This window comes from Lithobates pipiens, unplaced genomic scaffold (assembly GCF_037356315.1).
Source record: "Lithobates pipiens isolate NorthernLeopardFrog02 unplaced genomic scaffold, aLitPip1_a1.2 Scaffold_8, whole genome shotgun sequence".
NCBI lineage: Eukaryota > Metazoa > Chordata > Amphibia > Anura > Ranidae > Lithobates > Lithobates pipiens.
The window spans coordinates 13,140,040-13,161,275 of record NW_027507903.1 but is presented as its reverse complement, the minus strand read 5'-3'; the positions used below and the strand labels follow the sequence as shown (position 1 = coordinate 13,161,275).

At 43.2% G+C, this 21,236-nt stretch overlaps 1 protein-coding gene across 2 annotated transcripts in view; it reads left to right on the top strand.

Moving 5' to 3' along the window:
- The first annotated feature begins 691 nt into the window (after positions 1–691).
- The window catches only part of LOC143962982 (methionyl-tRNA formyltransferase, mitochondrial-like), a 43,916-nt gene continuing 23,371 nt past the window's right edge, over positions 692–21,236 (top strand). The window contains exons 1-6 of one of the 2 annotated variants that reach the window (XM_077472511.1): positions 692–1,469; positions 3,923–4,135; positions 4,216–4,338; positions 7,690–7,792; positions 12,241–12,316; positions 17,447–17,538. In XM_077472511.1, coding sequence (XP_077328637.1) covers positions 814–1,469; positions 3,923–4,135; positions 4,216–4,338; positions 7,690–7,792; positions 12,241–12,316; positions 17,447–17,538 — 1,263 coding nt within the window. In that variant the 5' untranslated portion in view covers positions 692–813. The remainder of the gene's footprint in view (positions 1,470–3,922; positions 4,136–4,215; positions 4,339–7,689; positions 7,793–12,240; positions 12,317–17,446; positions 17,539–21,236) is intronic. The other variant, XM_077472512.1, reaches the window with a different exon arrangement.

Genomic DNA, 21,236 nt, shown 5'->3' with positions numbered 1-21,236 from the left:
CGATACGGCACTACGTCATTTTAACTGACAATTGCGCGGTCGTGTGACGTTGCACCCAAATAAAATTGATGTCCTTTTTTCCCCACAAGCAGAGCTTTCTTTTGGTGGTATTTGATCACCTCTGCGTTTTTAATTTTTTGTGCTATAAACAAAAAAAAAAAAGATGGACAATTTTGAAAAAAAAATATATTTTTTTTTTTACTTTTTGCTATAAAACACACCCAATAAAAAAATCTAAATGTCTTCATCAAGTTAGACCAATATGTATTCTGCTACATATTTTTGGTAAAAAAATTAAAAATAAAATTGTTTTTTGCAAAAGTTATAACGTCTACAATTTTAGAAAAACTATTTGATCACCTCTGAGGTTTTTAGTTTTTGCACTACAAAAAGACTGACAATTTTGAAAAAAATATATACATTTTTTACTTTCTGCTATAAAATATATCCAATTAAAAAAAATGTAAAAAATCGAATTTCTTCATCAATTTAGGTGTATATATATATATATATATATATATATATACTGACACTGGTCAACAGAGAAACAAATAAAATCTCTCTTTCATATTTGGTGTCTTCTTTTCTATAGATGACACAGAAAACAAAGACATTTCTATGAGCAGGGCTCTCAGCCATTCAGCGCCTGTGTCCCGCTAGGAACCTTCCCTCCTGCTCTTTGTTTCCGGCGGACGGTTTTAGGGAGCGCACCGGTTTCAAAGATGGCGGCGCCCACGGAGCGGCACGGCGGGGAAGGTTGCGGAAGTAGTTGAAGCCGGTGTGGCCTCCTGTGGAGGAGTTTATGAAGGACTTATGGGCCTGTATACTCCGTACTGGAGGGGGCTGTGCTATCCCCGGCCCGTGTGGCCCTCTCGGGTGTGGGGAGCCCTGTGTGTGACAGGTGGGAGGGAGGACATTGTGGAGGGCGCCGTGTACCATGGCTGTCACCGGGATATATGCGGGAGGAGGGGGACATATGAAGAATGTATTCATCCCAAAATCTACAGAGACAAGGGGGCCCCTGAGAGAGGACTGGGGGGATCTGTCCTCCATGGACAACCCGTACACAGATCAGTGACAGGGCAGACATTATCAGCCGATCACAGACCTCTTCATTTGTGGAGTCAGACATTATCAGCCGATCACAGATCCTGTATATACAGATCCTTTCATTCTGGGGGCCAGACATTATCAGCCGATCACAGATCCTGTATATACAGATCCTTTCATTCTGGGGGCCAGACATTATCAGCCGATCACAGACCCTGTATATACAGATCCTTTCATTCTGGGGGCCAGACATTATCAGCCAATCACAGACCCTGTATATACAGATCCTTTCGTTCTGGGGGCCAGACATTATCAGCCAATGGCGGTTCTACGCACAGATCCGGCCCGCCTTGGAACGTCGTCTTCTTTGGAACGGATGACTTTGCCCTGGAGTCTCTGAAGATCCTCCACAGATACAGGTGACTGATGCGTACTTTGATTAGCCACTTCCTTGCCCCCGGCCTACTCTAAAATGACGACTGGGCGGGACTTCCCATGTTCCAGATGGACGTCTTTCCCCTCCCCCCGAAACACACCTCACGCACCGTGGTGCGATCTGTCGCTGATGACAGATCGTGACAGACTAAGATATGACTAAACACTACATTGAAGTGTGAAACGCGTTGGCTCCTGTCTGTTCCTGCTGTATTTTTGTTCACAAGAATTTTTGAATAAAAGGCAAAAAAACGTTTTTTGAGTGCGGCTGTCCAGATCTTCTTCCTGTTTTTGATTGCTACATGCATTGCTGGCACCTGGGCTTCCAAGCTGGACGAGGAGGTTTTCTACTGTCGCTTGACCTACCTGGAGCCGTGATATCTCTCTCTCCTCTCTCTAGACAGACCAAGTGTACTGGCCCCGCTGCCGGGACCATGTGATTGCTGTGACCAATCACAACAGACAATTGTAAATAATGAATGGCTTCCTTTCATTGTATACATTTGTATACCTCCCAACTTTCTGAGATGGGAATGAGGGGACACCTATCAGCAAAAGTATGCAGGCATAGGACACACCCCCTGGTCACGCCCCCTTAAAGGAATATTGTACAAAAAAACAAGATTGGTTAAACCCACAAGTGCTTTTTTTTTTTTTTTTTTTACACTACTATTCCTTTGGAATTTACAAATGCAGCAATTTAGAAATCAGATGAAAGGTTTAGCGCTGGAAAACACTTTTTGATAGATAAAAAGTGCATTTTATATACATCTATACGGATCAGACCAACATGAGGGACAAATGAGGGGGAAAGAGGGACATTGCTCCAAATCAGGGACAGTTGGGAGCTATGCACTTGTGTTGCTAGCTGTGATTGGTCACAGTGATCACATGGTACAGGCAGGGCCAATTCAGGAAAAAAAAAATCTAATACAAAATATATACATGGAGAGATATAGATGATTTATATATATATATATATATATATATATATATATATATATATATATATATATATATATATATATATATATCCTGACTAAATAATTTATTCAGGGGTCAGTTCCGGCACCCTGTGTTTTCATCACTTTTCATTGCTTTTCATCATATTGTGTCATTTGTTGTTTTAACCACTTGACCTCCGGAAGATTTATGACCAGGCCATTTTTTCCAATACGGCACTTTGTTACTTTTAACTGACAATTGCACGGTCGTGCGACGCTGTAAACAAATATGTTTACCCCCCCCACAAATAGAGCTTTCTATTTGGTTGTGCGGCGTATGGTCTGAACACTGACAGGCTGACCCCCCCACCCCTGCAACCTCTGCAGCAATGCTGGCAGCACTCGTACATCTTGTTCCCATCAGGACAACCTCTGGATATGACGCTGAGCGCGTGACCTCAACTTCTTTGGTGGACCATGGCGAGGCCTGTTCTGAGTGGATGTGAAAAAGAGTGGCTGACAACACAGCAACTATTAAACCCCGCGCCACTACAATTAGTAATAAAAAATGTATGAAAAATTAAACAATAAAATAATCAATGAATCAAAATATGTGCTAAATGAAACACTGATAGCTGCTCCCTAGAAAAACAAGAAAAAAACCTGTAGTGCTATAAATATACTCATAAAAGGGGCGCTAGACCAAATATCAAACAATAAAAAGTGTGAGACTAGTGATCATACAATATCTAAAAAGGGTGGAACCTGTCCTGTTAAACCTCTGTATGGTCTTGGCCACCGTGCTGTAGCTCAGTTTCAGGGTCTTGGCAATCTTCTTATAGCCTAGGCCAGTGATGGCGAACCCTTGGCACCCCAGATGTTTTGGAACTACATTTCCCATGATGAACTGGCACTCTGCAGTGTAGCTGAGCATCATGGGAAATGTAGTTCCAAAACATCTGGGGTGCCGAGGGTTCGCCATCACTGGCCTAGGCCATATTTATGTAGAGCAACAATCATATATTTTTTTTTTCAGATGCTCAGAGAGTTCTTTGCCATGAGATGCCATGCTGAGCTTCCAGTGACCAGTATGAGAGAGTGAGAGCGATGACACCAAATTTAACACACCTGCTCCCCATTCACACCTGAGACCTTGTAACGCTAACGAGTCACATGACACCGGGGAGGGAAAATGGCTAATTGGGCCCAATTTGGACATTTTCACTTAGGGGTGTACTCACTTTTGTTGCCAGCGGTTTAGACATTAATGGCTGTGTGTTGAGTTATTTTGAGGGGACAGCAAGTGTACACTGTTATACAAGCTGTACACTCACTACTTTACATTGTAGACAAGTGTCATTTCTTCAGTGTTGTCACATGAAAAGATAGAAGAAAAGATTTTATTTATTTATTTTTAAATGTGAGGGGTGTACTTACTTTTGTGAGATGCTGTATGTCTAATTTGCACCTTCCATTCTCTTCTATTGACAAAGCAGTAGAACAGAAGAGGCTCTCATTGAAAGACTGGAAGTGGTTTCTCTGCCGTGTTTATTGCCGAAAGGATTTCCGGTGACAAATTACGCCGATGACCACGGGATCCCCGTACACCAGTGGCCGGACACGGGGCAGTGCCAGAAGTTCGATGTGGGAGTGGTGGCTTCGTTTGGACGACTCCTCAGTGAGGACCTCATTTTAAAGTTCCCTTAGTAGGTAAAATGCAGTGTGTGATTTACGTGGACGTGTGTCTGAGCCTGTGCTGACTGTTTTTTTTTTTTTTTTCCTCCAGCGGGATATTGAACGTACACCCGAGTCTCCTTCCTCGGTGGAGAGGACCTGCTCCCGTAATCCACACCGTGCTGAATGGGGATGAGAAGACTGGAGTCACAATCATGCAAATTAGACCAAAGAGGTAAGGCACGGCAGTATTCATGTGCAGAAAGGAACATTGCCCCATGATAGAGTGGCTGAGGAGCCCTCAAAAGGGTTGTAAACCCTGTGTGTTTTTTTTTTTTTTAAATACAAATAATAAACACGGCTATACTTACCTGCTGTGCAATCTTTTTGCACAGAGCATTCCTGATCCTCTTCTGGGGTGCCCCACCGGTGATCCTGGCTCCTCCTCTTCATCGGGTGCCCCCACGGAAAGCCGCTTCCCCAGGGGGGTGAGCCCGCACAGGTGCCCCAAGTCCTGCTGCTGTGTCCATAGACACAGCTCCCGCGCTGGTCGGGACCCCCGTGAGTCCGGTCGCGGGACCCGCGGACTCGATCGCCGCGGGCATCCCCACGATCGTCTCACGGAGCGGCCGAATGGAGGAAATGCAGAGTAAACAGCATTTCTCCATTCTGCCTAGCAACAAGTGACGCTGATCTCTGCTCCATGTGAATGGAGCAGAGATCAGTGTTCACTAAATGAAAGCCCAACCCCCCCACAGTTAGTAACACACCCCTAGGAACACTTAACCCCATACACTGCCACCCACTGGTTAACCCCTTCACTGCCAGTGTCATTTACACAGGAATCACTGCATTTATATATCAGTGATTACTGTATAAATGACAACGGTCCCAAAAATGTGTCAAAAATGTCCGATGGGTCCCCCACAATGTCGCAGTCACAATAAAAAACGCTGATCGCCGGCCGCCATTACTAGTAAAAAAAAAAAAAAATAATAAAAAATTATTAATAAAAATGCTATAAAACTATCCCTATTTTGTAAACGCTATAACTTTTGCGCAAACCAATCAATAATCGCTTATTGCAATTTTTTTTACCAAAAATATGTAGAAGAATACGTATAAACTGAGGGAAAAAATTTTTTTTTTTTATATATTTTTGGGGGATATTTATTATAACAAAAAGTAAAAAATAATGCGTTTTTTTCAAAATTGTCGCTCTATTTTTGTTTATAGCGCAAAAAATAAAAACCGCAGGGGTGATCAAATACCACCAAAAGAAAGTTCTATTTGTGGGAAAAAAAGGACGTCAATTTTGTTTGGGAGCCACGTCGCACGACCGCGCAATTGTCAGTTAAAGCGACGCAGTGCAGAATCGCAAAAAGTGGTCTGGTCTTTGACCAGCAAAATGGTCCGGTCTGCAAGTGGTTAAGCTTTGTTTTTAAAGGGGCCCAGCAGATCCCCGGCTCATTGGTACTCATGTTCAGCAGATCCCCTGCTTTGTAGTACACCCAGCTCTGCTGATGCTTATTTAGTAGTATCCCCAGTTTTGATGATCCCCTGGTCAGTAGTATCCCCCAGCTCCGCAGATCCCCCCACTCAATAGTAACCCCCAGCTCTGCTGATCCCCTGGTTTGCTGATCCTCCTCTCTCCCTCTGGTCCCCACTCACCTCCTGTCCAGCTCTGCTGATCCTCTGCCATTCAGTACTCTCTCCGGTCTCCGCTCACCTTCCCCTATAGTGTTCCCATTTTGCACTCCACGTGTGCCATCTTGCTAGTTGTTTCGCTCTGGTCCAGACCCCGCTCACCATCCTGCTGCTCCACGCTGCGCACCAGATTTGACGTCTGCACAGAATATCTACACGTGAACCGGAAGTGACTGCTGATGACGTCTTTCTGGTTTGCTTGTTGGTTTAAAGTATAAACAGAAAAGTCAGTGCTACTACCCATACACCACATAGATAGCGGAGCTCCCAGGTGCTCGATCCAGTCGCTGTGCTGAGTAGAGTAATGTACAAAAAATGAACCTCACTCCAGTTGTTCTTTAAAATTTCTTCGTTTTATTGAATAGTCACAGTGAACAAATGCAGATTAAGTCAGTTGACGTGTTTCAGCCTATAAGGCCTTAGTCGTAATGACTAAGGCCTTATAGGCTGAAACACGTCAACTGACTTAATCTGCATTGTGATATAAACCTACTGTGGTACTTGAGGAAGACATAGGAGTAGTTTACCACCCAGCTGACTAAGTTGATGGCATACAATGCTGCCAGATGATTGGAGGTCATGGGGCCAGTTTAAAAATTAAAGCATCTGGAGACCCCTTCATACTTTTTTTTTTTTTTTTTTTATCACTCCAAATTCTTGCAGATATTTTGTGGCCTTTTATGCATTTTACAAATGAATGGTAGAAATCAAATTCTTACCATTACAGGTATGGGGGATGTCAGGAGCTACTCCAAAAATTGACCCATGACAAAGAGAAAATTAATGGACTCTCGGTACCCAGGGAATGGACAACTGAATATAAAAAAAATATATTTTATTGTAGAAAAACAACTTGATGCACATTAATAAACGCAATATATAAAAAAAATGATTGCATACAATAGCAAAGTGATACAGACTTGAACAGTGGGAACCCCACAAGATAGTGGAGATGTAGGTCCAGAATGTGATCCTCTACATCATGGGTGCTCAACCTGTGGCCCTCCAGCTGTTATGGAACTACAACTCCCATCATGCCCCTGACTTTGGGAGTCAAGCTAGTAACTGTCAGCAGCTTGCAATGCATCATGGGGCTTGTAGTCCTGCAACAGCTGGAGGGCCACAGGTTGCGCACCCATGCTCTACATCAGGGGGTCTCAAACTGGTGGCCCTCCAGCTGTTGCCAAACTACAAGTCCCATCATGCCTCTGCCTGTGGGAGCCATGCTTGTAATGGTCAGCCTTTGCAATGCCTCATGGGACTTGTAGTTTTGCAACAGCTGGAGGGCCGCAAGTTTGAGACCCCTGCAGTCTACATGTTTCGCAAATTTGCTTCTTCAGAAGGAATTGTCCTTATATATCTATGGAGAAATACAGTCTTCTAATTAAATTGATCACAAAATATTAAAGGGAAGGGGGAAGTATCTTACCATTACAGATAATACTTCTGACGTACCCTGTTTCCCCGAAAATAAGACCTAGCGTGATTGTTGGTGATGGCTGTAATATAAGCCCTACCCCCAAATAAGCCCTAGTTAAAGTCCTTGTAGGTCTTATTTTCAGGGTAGGGCTTATTTTGAGGAAACAGGGTAGGGCTTATATTGCAGCCATCACCGACAATCACGCTAGGTCTTATTTTCAGGGGAAACAGGTTAACTCACATACTGCACATGTTTTCTTAATGCACTCGGTCTTCCGCGGTTGGGGGGCTAAGTAATGACAGTTAGAGCGAAGGACATCCTGTACAGCCGCTGGTAATAGAAACAGCAAGCAATGAGTCTGATGTATGCAGCTTTATGGTTTTCTCCAGTTTTCATGAATCAAACCCATCCTATGGTCAGTGTTGGAATCGTGTTTGATGTGAATTTGTGTCTCTTTAGGTTCGATGTTGGCCCTATAGTGATGCAGAAGACATTCCCCGTTCCTCCTATGTGCACTTCTAAGGAGCTGGAAGCTGTGCTGTCTAAACATGGAGCCGAAATGGTAACCAGCTTTTTGTGAGGTAGACTGTCCACATGAAGAAAGGGCCAGATTTTCAAGATCAGATTTGTGCTGTTTTTTTTTTTTTTGGGATCGTTCACACAGTGTGCGGTGATTGGCGTTTTTTCTGCTCCAGATCAATGACAGTCACACTAAAGGCCCATACACACATGATCTGACTTTTTAACAACAAACATGCAAATTAGCTGTTTTAAGGCAACATTTGACCGTGTGTACGCTCCAAACTTTTTCGGTTTTCATCTGACTTTTGTTGGCTGTGCGAACGGACAAACTTTCTGGCAACAAAAGTCCGATGGAGCAAAGTCCGATCGTGTGTACAGAAAACCATCGTACAAACACGCCTGCTCAGAACCAATGCAAAAGATCAGAGAACAATACAGAAGTTGACCAAAGGTGGCGGTAAAGAGCAGAAAAAAACACGTGATTTGGTGAAAGTTGGCTGAAAAAGTCCTGCCGTGTGTATGCAATACAAGTTCACGGCCGACGCCCTTTGTACAAAAATCCACTGGAAAGTTTGTACAAAGTCCGATCGTGTGTATGAGGCTTTAGGGTACACAGAAGACAGTTGTTTTCTATGTGTCCTGTCCATACTGCAATGGAGCTCTTGGGTGAAGGGCAGTGTGATGTGGAAAACTGCATGCATTTTTTATTTTTTTTGCAAAGGATTGGAATCCACCTATAGTCTCTGTATGGCTTCCCATTTCTATACACTGTATCTGAGCTGACATTTCAATACAGTTTGAAGAAATCTAAGGGCCCCTTCACACAGGATTTCCTTTTTTTTTTGTTTTTTAAATAAAAAAAAAACAGAGAAAAGAGAAGAAATGAAAAAAAAAAAAAATGGGTAAAAATCACTTCCCCACTTAAAGTGGTTCTGCACACAATTTTCCTAGTTAAGCTCACTTGTTTCCAAATCTAGCCCAGAGTGCTCAATGGAAATTTTTATTTTTTTTATTTTATTTTAGCGTACCTTTAAATCGGTGGCCTTGTGTATATTCCCTTTGTTATCTGGCTGTGGGCGGGGATTTTGCGGGTATCCGCATCATTTCCTGTCCCCGCTGCACTGTCTCCTGGGATCTCGTGTCAGTCACCCCAGGAGTCAGTGCAGAGTGCCGCCGCGAAATCTTGCAGGATTTCAACTGACATGACGCTTCACATCACAACGGGGGCGGGAACTTCCTAAGACGCCACCCATTGTGATGGCAACAAAGAAGTTTACATCGCTCAGCGCAGTTACCACTGAGCATGCACGGGAACCAGCAAGGAATGTAGGGGAACAAGGAAGTGATTGCTTGTGGGCTTCAAATGCCCACAAGCAAGATAAAAACTGCTGTGCATTATTTTTTATAAATGATGATTTGACAGAAAAACGGACCTGGATACCGGAAAGGAAACTAAAAGGGAGTCTGACTTTAGAAAGATAGTAATTTTAAACTGCACAAAAAAAAAAAAAATCATGTGTGCAGATCCGCTTTAACATACAATCTATTATAAAAGTTGAATTTGCTCCAACACAAAATTAATAATAATGCCATAAAACTGTCCCCTATTTTGTAGACGCTATAACTTTTGTGCAAACCAATCAATATAAGCTTAGTGCGATTTTATTTTTTAAATTTTTTTTTATTTTTTTACCAAAAATATGTAGAAGAATACGTATCATTCTAAACTTTTTATATATTTTTGGGGGATATTTATTATAGCAACATTTTTCAAAATTGTCGCTTTTTTTTTTTTTTTTGTTTATAGCGCAAAAAATAAAAAACGCGGGGGTGATCAAATACCGCCAAAAGAAAGCTCTATTTATGACGTAAATTTTGTTTGGTTGCAGCGTCGCAGGACGACCACGCTAGCGACGCAGTGCCGAATCGCAAAAAGTAGTCTGGTCAAGAAGGGGGTAAAATCTTCTGGGGCTGAAGCGGTTAAAGTAATCTGAAACTTGTGAAAAACGTCAAGACAGTGCCCCCTACTGCTGGAACAGAACCGACACCAGTCTGTGCACTTTAACCCCTTGACGCTGATGCAACACATATACGCGGCCTCACTGCATTGGGCTTTTGAACTCTGCGTATCTCCCTCCTGTATCCACAGCGCACTCCCAGCACAGAGACCGGGGTCTCACCAAGAGCCCCCCCACCGTGTACTGTACTAGTGATCTTGACTCAGAACTCACAATTTACGGGTCACTTAATTGATGTGGTAGCCTCTATTTGGCTGCCACAGTGATCAAGAAAAAGGTATAAAATGTGTCCTCAAAACAGAAGAAAGAGGGGGAAAAAAATATTCTTTATTTCCTTCCACCACAATGATCAGTCACTGTGAGCCCGCCCCTGTGTGTCTCTCCCTGTGAATGGAGAGGAAAGGCACAATGTATCTTTGTCTCTCTTTGACAAAAAAAAAAAAAAGAAGATATATATATATATATATATATATATATATATATATATATATATATATATATATATATATATATATATATATAATTTTATCTCTCCCCCCAAAAAAATAAAAATAAAAATTAAAATTATATATATAATATATATATAATAATATAAATTTCTTCAGTTTAGGCCGATATGTATTCTTCTACATATATTTGGTAAAAAAAAATCGCAATAAGCGTATATTGATTGGTTTGCGCAAAAGTTATAGCATCTACAAAATAGGGGATAGATTTATGGCATTTTTATTACTATTTAATTAAAAATAATTTTTTACTAGTAATGGCGGCGATCTGTGATTTTTTTTTTTTTTTTTTTTTTTTTTTTTTTTAATATCGGCACTGCGACGTTATGGTGGACACAACGGACACTTTTGACACTATTTTGAGACCATTGTCATTCATACATTGATCAGTGCTATAAAAATGCACTGATTACTGTATAAATGACACTGGCAGGGAAGGGGTTAAACACTAGAGGGCAATCAAGGGGTTAAGTGTGTATTACAGAGTGATTCTAACTGTGGGGGGGGGGGGGGGGGGGGAATGGGCTATCGCTGACATGACAGATCACTGCTACCTGTCATCGAGAGCAGTGATCTCTGTCATGTCACTAGGCAGAACCGGGAAATGCCTTGTTTACATCTCCCTGTTCTGCCTCTCCGTCTCACGATCACGGGCCGCTGGCAAACATCGTGTTTGCGGGACCCGTGGGCACATCCGCAAGGCGACAAATTCAAAGGGACATAAAGGTACGCCCATTTGCCTGTACGAGCCATTCTGCCGACGTATATCTGTGTGCAGCGGTCGGCAAGTGGTTAAATACCGGAGTTATGGCAGCAGCTAGCTGCCACCACCCCAGTTTCTTTATTTACAACAGGTAGCCGTCTTTGCCATAAAAGTGGTCCCTGTGTGATCACTTTTATAGACAACAGGAGAGGTGACCCAAAAAACTGGGCTAACTTTACAATTTTTGTTTAGTTTTATTTTTTTTCAAAACAAAGTGCATTTTAAAAAAAAAAGAATTGCACTTATAAAGACTGCTGCGCAAATACAGTGTGACATAAAATATTGCAACGACCACTATTTTAGTCTCTGCTAAAAAAAAAAAAATATATATATCTCTCTCTCTCTCTCTCTCTCTCTCTCTCTCTCTCTCTCTCTCTCTCTCTATATCTATATATATATTGGGGGTTCTAAGTACATTTCTAGCAAAAAAACACAGATTTTTATGTCAGAAAAAGGCCTGGTCTTGAAGTGGTTAATGGATCCTTTTTGGTCTAAGCCCTTGTACACACGGTTGGACATTCCGATGGACAATGTCCAATCGGACCGTGTTGTCGGATAATCCGACTGTGTGTGGGCTCCATCGGACTGTTTCCGTCGGAGTATCCGACGGACCAAGTTTTCCAGCTGGGCTATAATATTTTCCGACAACATGATCCGATCAGCCCTTGTCCGATCATGTGTAGAGAATTCCGATCGGACAAAGTGCCACGAATGCTTGGATCAAATTCCTAGACCAAAGCTATTGGCTACTAGCCTGAACGTAGTCCCGTCATAACGAAATAACGTCATCACGTTAAGTACGATCTGATTTTCTGACAACTTCGTCCGACCGTGTGTATGCAACAGTTCCGGAAAATCGGTTTTGGTTGTCGGAATGTCCGACCGTGTGTACAAGGGCCTAGGCCTGTGTGAACGAGCCCTAAGTGAGACATTTAATGAGTACAATACAAAGTACCAACATTTCTGGGTCTCATAGGTGATAACATGCAGATTGTGATCCCCTTGACAGAGGGGGTCCTATGAGCCTCAAACACAATATTCTCCCCACTTTGTACTGTGTGTGACCTCCTACATATGGCACAAATCATAATCGGTGAACTGGCCTTTTCTTCTAATTAATGGGCATTTTATTCATTAATATGTTTATGTGCAGGATGGTTGGACACTTAAAATTATGTTTTTTTTAATAAATTTTTTCCAGCTTTTATCTGTTTTGAAAAGTTTACCACATTGTTTAAGCTTCACTAAAGAACAGCCAAAAGAAGGTGTAACATTTGGTAAGTATTTTCTTTTTTTATTGATAACTTCTTTCATGTGTTCCTGGCTACAAATGTTTGTTAGAAGTCGGAATGGAGAGACAGTTCATATCTATGCATTGCAGCAACGTGTGCATTCATGAAACGCACTTTAACCTTCTTGGCCCCGAGCCTACGCAAATATGTGGCCCCACCGGACTGGGATTTTTTTTTTTTTTTTTCTGTCATATTTGTGTATCTCCCTTTTTTGTGCTGTGCGAGCTCCCAGCACCGAAATCCCCCAACCCAGTACTAACAATCAATTACAGCATACCTAATCGCTGTGATGACCTCTGATTGGCTATCACATTGATCAGTCACTATGAAGCCCCCGTGTTTTCTCTCTCTGAATGGAGAGAGAGATGCACCGTCTCTCTTGCTCTCGCTCTCTCTCTCTCTCTCGCGCTCTCGCACTCTCTCCCCCTCCCCCCTTGCAGAGAGAGAGGAAAAAAAAGAAGAAAAAAAAAGATAAAATAAATACCTAGATCAAGGTTTGATCTAGGTCAGTGCCAGGGTTCGTGTTTGGGTCAGGGTCAGTATTTATTCATTTTTTGGGCAGGGTTTTTTTTATTTTTTTTCCTTTTTTTTTTTATATTTATTTTTATATATATATATATATATATATATATATATATATATATATATATATATATATATATAAAAAAAATATATATATATATATATATATATATATATATATATATATATATATATATAAAAAAAAAATATATATATATATATATATATATATATTAAAAAAAAAATATATATATATATATATATATATATATATATATATATATATATATATATATATATAATATTTTTTTTTTTTTCTTTGGGGCAGGTGGTGTAGGCAGATCGCCGCCATTACTAGTGAAACAAAACAAAAAAATTATAATAATGCCATAAAACTATCCCCTATATTGTAGACGCTATAACTTTTGCACAAACCAATCAATATACGCTTATTGCGTTTTTTTTATTTTTACCAGAAATATGTAGAAGAATACATATCGGCCTAAACTGAAGGAAAAAAATGTTTATATATATTTATTATAGCAAAAAGTGAAAAATATTTTTTATATATTTTTTTTTTTTCATAATTGTCGCTTTTTTTGTTTATAGCACAAAAAATAAAAACCGTAGAAGTGATCAAATACCACCAAAAGAAAGCTCTGTTTGTGGGGCAAAAAAGAACATCAATTTTGTTTGGGAGCCACGTTGCACCACCGCGCATTTGTCAGTTAAAGCGACGCAGTGCCGAATCCCAAAAAGTGCTCTGGTCAGGAAGGGGGTAAAATGTTCCGGGGCTGAAGCGGTTAAATGCAACATGCTGCGCCACACGGAAAAGCATCATAGTGCGTCATTAGAAAAACGTATGTGGCATGTCAGATAATTGAAACATTTTGTGTATCTAAAGTCTGTTGAATCCAATAGGGCTGCTTCAATGCAACACACGATGGTGCGTGTGACACAACAAATATAAAAACATGGCACAAATGTAAATGGACCCTGAGGTTCTAATGACCAGGAAAGTCCCCTTAACCACTTCAATACCGGGCCTATTCTGGCATTTCTCTTCTTCATATAAAAATCCAAATTTTTTGTTGCTAGAAAATTACTCAGAACCCCCAAACATTATATATGTTTTTTAGCAGACACCCTGGGGAATAAAATGACAGTCATTGCAAATTTTTATCTCACACAGTATTTGCCCAATAATTTTTCAAACGCCATTTTTTTGGAAAAAAAAAACGGTTTCACGAATTAAAAAATGACAAAACAATCAAGTTTGCCCAATTTTTAAATATAATGTGAAAGATGATGTTACACCGAGTAAATAGATCCCTAACCTGTCACGCTTTAAAATTGCGCACAATCAAGGAATGGCGCCAATCTTCGGTACTTAAAAATCTCCATAGGTGACTCTTTAAATTTTGTTTCAGGTTACCAGTTTAGAGTTACAGAGGAGGAGTTGCAGAGGAGGTCTAGTGCTATAATTGTTGCTCTAACGCATGCGGCAATACCTCACATGTGTGGTTTGAGCGGCGTTCACATATGTGGGCGGGACTTACGTGGGTGTTCGCTTCTGCGCGTGAGCTAACGGGGACAGGGGCGTCTTGTTTTGTTTTTTTATCACTTTTATTCCTATTACAAGGAATGTAACCATCCCTTGTAATAGGAATCTATGTGAAAGGTCCTCTTTATGGAGAGATGTGGGGTCAATAAGACCCCACATCTCTCCTCCAGGCTGGAAAGCATGAGATCGACAAAAATAATTCACTGATGTCATGCTGACAGCCGCGATCGTGGCTTTGTTTACTTTGTTTCATAACGTCATGCCCGGGCCTCTGACGGTCATAGAGATGACTGGTGAACCATCTGGTCAGCGGAAATCTCTATGCTCGTCATCCGGCGGCGGGCGATTCTTTCTCGGGGCCCCTGATGGCACGGGAGAGCCCGGAGAAGCACCGGATGGCGGCGGGAGAGGGGGATGTCCCCCCCCCGTTGCCTATAAGAACGATCAAGCGGTGGAACTGCTGCTATGATTGTTCTTCGTGCACAGAATCGCCGGCCAGAAAGATTGATATCTGAATGATGCCTGTAGCTATAGACATCATTCAGATATTCCCCCACAAACTAGAGGACGTCATTTTACTATGGCCGGGTATTGAAGTGATTACCGTTTTTTGCTGCTCAGGGACTTTTAGTCTTTTAAGCCTGTAAATGTGACTGTGTGTAAATCACTATAAAAGGCATAATGAACTCGTAAAAAAAAAAAAAAATCTCTGCACACACATTGACCATCTCTGAGAAGCGCCACAAAAATCTTCAAGTCATAACTCAGTCGGTTATAAGGAAGTCTAAAATCTTCCATTTAGCAGTCAGACACGATATTGTGGGACAGACAGCAGAGAAAGGGATGTATCTGTATAATGGTTTGCTGAAGTGGTTGCAATGTTTGTAATCCACTGGAGTTGTACTTTCTGAACCACTTGCCTTCTGGGCACTTTTACCCCCTTCCTGCCCAGGCCAATTTTCAGTTATCAGCGCTGTCGCACTTTGAATGACAATTCCACGGTCATGCAACACTGTACCCATATGACATTTTTATTTTATTCACACAAATAGAGTTTCTTTTGGTGGTATTTGATCACCACTCGGTTTTTTTTATTTTTTGCTAAATAAAAATATAGACCAAAAATTTGGGGGGAAAAAATTTGGTGGATTAATGGTCACTGATAGGCAGTGCCATCTATCAGTGACCCTCAGTGCCACCTATCAGCGATGGTCACTGATAGGCGGCACTGATGGTCACTGATAGGCGGCACTGATGGTCACTGATAGGCGGCACTGATGGTCACTGATAGGCGGCACTGATGGTCACTGATAGGCGGCACTGATGGTCACTGATAGGCGGCACTGATGGTCACTGATGGTCTCACTGATAGGCAGCACTGATGGTCTCACTGATAGGCGGCACTGATGGGCTCACTGATGGGCTCACTGATGGGCTCACTGATGGGCTCACTGATGGGCTCACTGATGGGCTCACTGATAGGCGGCACTGATGGTCTCACTGATAGGCAGCACTGATGGTCTCACTGATAGGCAGCACTGATGGTCTCACTGATGGGCTCACTGATGGGCTCACTGATGGGCTCACTGATGGGCTCACTGATGGGCTCACTGATAGGCGGCACTGATGGTCTCACTGATAGGCAGCACTGATGGTCTCACTGATAGGCAGCACTGATGGTCTCACTGATGGGCTCACTGATGGGCTCACTGATGGGCTCACTGATAGGCGGCACTGATGGGCTCACTGATAGGCGGCACTGATGGGCTCACTGATGGGCTCACTGATAGGCGGCACTGATGGGCTCACTGATAGGCGGCACTGATGGGCTCACTGATAGGCGGCACTGATGGTCTCACTGATAGGCGGCACTGATGGTCTCACTGATAGGCGGCACTGATGGTCTCACTGATAGGCGGCACTGATGGTCTCACTGATAGGCGGCACTGACGGTCTCACTGATAGGCGGCACTGATGGTCTCACTGATAGGCGGCACTGATGGTCTCACTGATAGGCGGCACTGATGGTCTCACTGATAGGCGGCACTGATGGTCTCACTGATAGGCGGCACTGATGGTCTCACTGATAGGCGGCACTGATGGTCTCACTGATAGGCGGCACTGATGGTCAGCACTGATAGGTGGCACTGATGGTCAGCACTGATAGGTGGCACTGATGGTCAGCACTGATCATCAGGACACTAATGATCAGTGTAGATGTCCCCTTTAACACTAGCAGCTTACCAGCTCTCTCCTCACGCTGTCAGCATGAGGAAAGGAATGCAGATACCCAGGAAGTGTATTTACATCTTGATCAGCCGTGATTGGCTCTTTACCCCGATCTGTAGTCAGTTGTGTGTGAAGGACACAGCGGTCACAGAGCGCGCTGGGTGTACAGTTCTGGGAGGACGTCATATGTATCTGTATCCACGATTTGGCTATAGTGCGGTCAGGAAGTGGTTAAAAAAATTGTGGAAAAAGAGAGAAAAGAAAAACAATCATTCATACGTAACTAGATGGCTGCGGCATCGATCACATGCTGCATCTGTCTCCTGACGGTTCTACACCAAGAATGGATCGTTCAGAACGCTGATCACTTAGTTCTCAGTCTTCAGTAAGCAGAGAGCTGGTGCCTGTCAGTCTCCACTCTCTGCTTTGCCCCCCCAGCGCTTACTGGAGTACCGGGCTAGGGAGGGGGTGGGGGCAGCTGGGGAGGGCTCTCAGAGGCTGAGCCAGCTGCCAATCAGGCATTTGGGTGCATCCTGACATTGTTGTCAGGATCCCTGTAGAGCCTGGACTAGCTCTATGCTTTTAGCCTGCTGTTGGCTGAATCTGGGTCACCGGACTGCAGATCTGAGTGCACTCCTGTCACCTACAGGAGAAGTATGGCCAAAAGAGCTTTGGCCTATTGCTCTTTTTTAAATTGGCAGAGTGCTGCAAGTTTATCTGCAATAGAGTGTCTGCAACAAGAAATCCCCAACATACCGAGTGGAGTCTAATGCTGCAGCTCTTGTTACTTTTCTTTTCAGCCCCCAAGATCTCTGCTGCGCTTAGTTGTGTCCGGTGGGAGGAACAGACTCCAGAAGAAATTTTGCGTCTGGAACGCGCTGTTGGATTTGCGGTAATCCGTTTTACAGACACTTTCAAAATGTCTAATAAACTGTTCAGCGTTACATTGTTTTTACATACTCAACTTTGCATGTACAAGTGCCTTGAAAAAGTATTCATACCCCTTGAAACTTTCCACATTTTGTTATGTTACAACCAAAAAACATAAATGTATTTTATTGGGATTTTATGTGATAGACCAACACAAAGTGGTAAATAATTGTGAAGTGGAAGGAAAATTATAAATGGTTTTCAACATTTTTTATAAATATGTGAAAAGTGTGGGGGGTACATTTGTATTCAGCCCCCCTGAGTCAATACTTGTAATAATGTCTCTACCAGCTTTGCACATCTAGAGAGGGACATTTCTGTCCATTCTTCTCTGCAAAATATCTCAAGCTCTGTCAGATTGGATGGAGAGCGTCTGTGAACAGCAGTTTTCAAGTCTTGCCACAGATTCTCAATTGGATTTAGGTCTGGACTGTGACTGGACCATTCTAACACATGAATATTCTTTGATGTAAACCATTCCATTGTAGCTCTGGCTGTATGTTGCAGGTCATTGTCCTGCTGGAAGGTGAACCTCCACCCCGGTCTCAAGTCTTTTGCAGACTCTTAACAGGTTTTCTTCTAAGATTGTCCTGTATTTGGCTCCATCCATCTCCCTATCAACTCTGACCAGCTTCCCTGTCCCTGCTGAGGAAAAGCATCCCCACCACATGATGCTGCCACCACCATGTTTCACAGTGGGGATGGTGTGTTCAGGGTGATGTGCAGTGTTCGTTTTTTTCCCCACACATAGCGTTTTGCTTTTATGACAAAAAGTTAAATTTTGGTCTCATCTGACCAGAGCACATTCTTCCACGTTTTCTGTGTCCCCCACATGGCTTCTCACAAACTACAAACAGGACTTCTTAAGGATTTATTTCAACAATGGTTTTCTTCTTGTCACTCTTTCATAAAGGGCAGATTTGTGGAGAACACGACTAATAGTTGTCCTGTGGACAGATTCTCCCACCTGAGCTGTGGATCTCTGCAGTTCCTCAAAGTCACCATGGACCTCTTTGGCTGCTTCTCTGATGAATGTTCTCCTTGCCCGGCCGGTCAGTTTAGGTGGACGGCCATGTCTTGGTAGGTTTGCAGTTGTGCCATACTCTTTCCATTTTCGGATGATGGATTGAACAGAGCTCCGTGAGATGTTCAAAGCTTGGGAATATTTTTTTATAATCTAGCCCTGCTTTATTTTCCACAACTTTATCACTGACCTGTCTGGTGTGTTCCTTGGCCTTCGTGATGCTGTTTGTTCACTAAGGTTCTCTAACAAACCTCTGAGGGCTTCACAGAACAGTTGTATCTATGCTGAGATTACACACAGATGGACTCTATTTACCAATTAAGTGATTTCTGAAAGCAATTGGCTCCACTAGATTTTAGTTAGGGGTTTCAGAGTAAAGGGGGCTGAATACAAATGCCCCCCCAGACTTTTCACATATTTTTATTTGTAAAACAATTTTAAAAACCATTTGTCATTTTTCTTCCACCTCACAATTATGCACCACTTTGTGTTGGTCTATCACATAAAATCCCAATAAAATACATTTACATTTTTGGTTGTAACATGACCAAATGTGGAAATTTCAAGAGGTATAAATACTTTTTCAACGCACTGTACCTGATTTTAGATATACAGGATATGTATGTTTAGGCTTTTCCTTGGTCAAATCGCATATATTGTTGCCTTTCAATAAGTAAAGTGGAAGAAAATCTCAACTCCAGGCAGATATAATGGACACAAAATAATGCTGCTTCGATATTCATTAATGGATCATTAAAGCCCCACTCCGGGATAAAACTAACTTTTAACCCAGCCCCCTCCAGTCCATCCTGGCAATCCTTTTGTTTTTTTCCTTAAACCCATACACTGTGAAACCAGCATATATCACCCAAGGCCTCTGTTTAGGAACCTTGCTGCTGCTGGTTCCAGTGCGGGGGACCGCTAAACCCCTGCAATGACATCTGCCCTCTTTTCTTTCCTGATGGGACTCTGCCGGCCATCCATTAGGAAGTGTCCAGGTCATGCAGGCAGCTACATTGACAACTAAAAGAGGACCCCAAGCAGGACCCCGTCACTGGCCATACAATAGGAAGTGTCCACGTCATGCAGGCAGCTACATTGACAACAAAAAAAGGACCCCAAGAAGGACCCCGCCACTGGCGATACAATAGGAAGTGTCCACGTCATGCAGGCAGCTACATTGACAACTAAAAAGGACCCCTGCCACTGGCCATACAATAGGAAGTGTCCACGTCATGCAGGCAGCTACATAGATAACTAAAAGAGGACCCCAAGCAGGACACGGCCAATGGCCATACAATAGGTAGTGTACACGTCAAGCAGGCAGCTACATTGACAACTAAAAAAGGACCCCAAGCAGGACCCCACCACTGGCCATACAATAGGAAGTGTCCATGCCATGTAGATCTATGCGGATACCCGAAGGAGTAACGGACGGAAGTAAATAGAAGGGGGACTCGTGGGCCTGGGGTGCCATGTGACAATAGGGAAAACGCTTGAATTTGACTTGATATCTTTCAATCCCTTGTACAGCAGCATTCAACAAGGTATCCAATCGGGTGTGTTGTATGCAAATGTGTAGAGAAGGAACATGCTGGTAGTTGGAAAAAGCATGGTATGCAGAGAGATAACCTCATCAATCTTCTGCTGCTCCTTCGCTGTCCAATCAGCAAGTTGGTGGTAAAAAAAATAAAAAAATAAAAGCTCTCATGCCTCTTTCGTCTTGCCCATGATGGTGAGGTTTGAATGGTTTGAACTTTTTTTTTTTTTTTTTTACCCATTTCTGTCCATGAAGGCCTGAGAGTGAATCAGACAGCACAGCAACTGGGATCAAAATAACTTCTTTTCCCAAGTGTTCTTCCAGGACAGCCCTTGAGAGATGGAGCTCCTCCCATCGACACAGGAAACACATTGCCACAGTTCAAAAGGCGGTCCCTCAGGTCCCTGGTCAGTCATTTGTGTTTCCTCCGTCGGAGGAACATGTTGCCAGGAACCTGGAGGCCCCTTTCAGGGGCTGCCTGAGAACCTGCAAGCCTAAGGGACCGGGTCCTGGTTTATGGCTGCAGTTTGGGTCCATACCTTTTTTCTTTGGCTCGGGTACCGTCCAGCTAGAACCGGAGCAGACCCGTTACCCTCCTCCTTCCAGTGCCGAGGTGGCCAGGGGCAGAATGACGCCGGTTTCCCCCAGGAGTGGTGAGTGGAACCTTCCATCTTCCCTCCTCGTTGCAGGGGGTCGGAGACGCCGAGCGTTCACTTCCGGCGGAACCGCGTCATCTCTGTGTGCCGAGACTTCCGGTTCCGGGTCTCTAGGGTACAAGGGGGAGAGGGAGAGCCAGCGCTGTGCCTGTAAAGCCCGACCAGCGTCCAGCAATACCGGACTAGCGGCGGGATCCGGAGCGCCAGAGGGGGACTATGGAGACTATTCCCCAGGACACTCCAGCGGAGACAGGCACCAGCCAATCCCAGGTAGGCTGCCGGGCATGCTATTACTCTGGTGGAGCGGTGGTGTTTGTAGGATGGGTTATGTAGTGCCCCACAGTGGTGGTTACTCACATGCTAGGTTGTGTGCAGTTAGTGGTGATTCTAAGGAGGGACAGGGGGCTGGCGCTAAAAATCCTTTGTCTTCTTATTTTCAG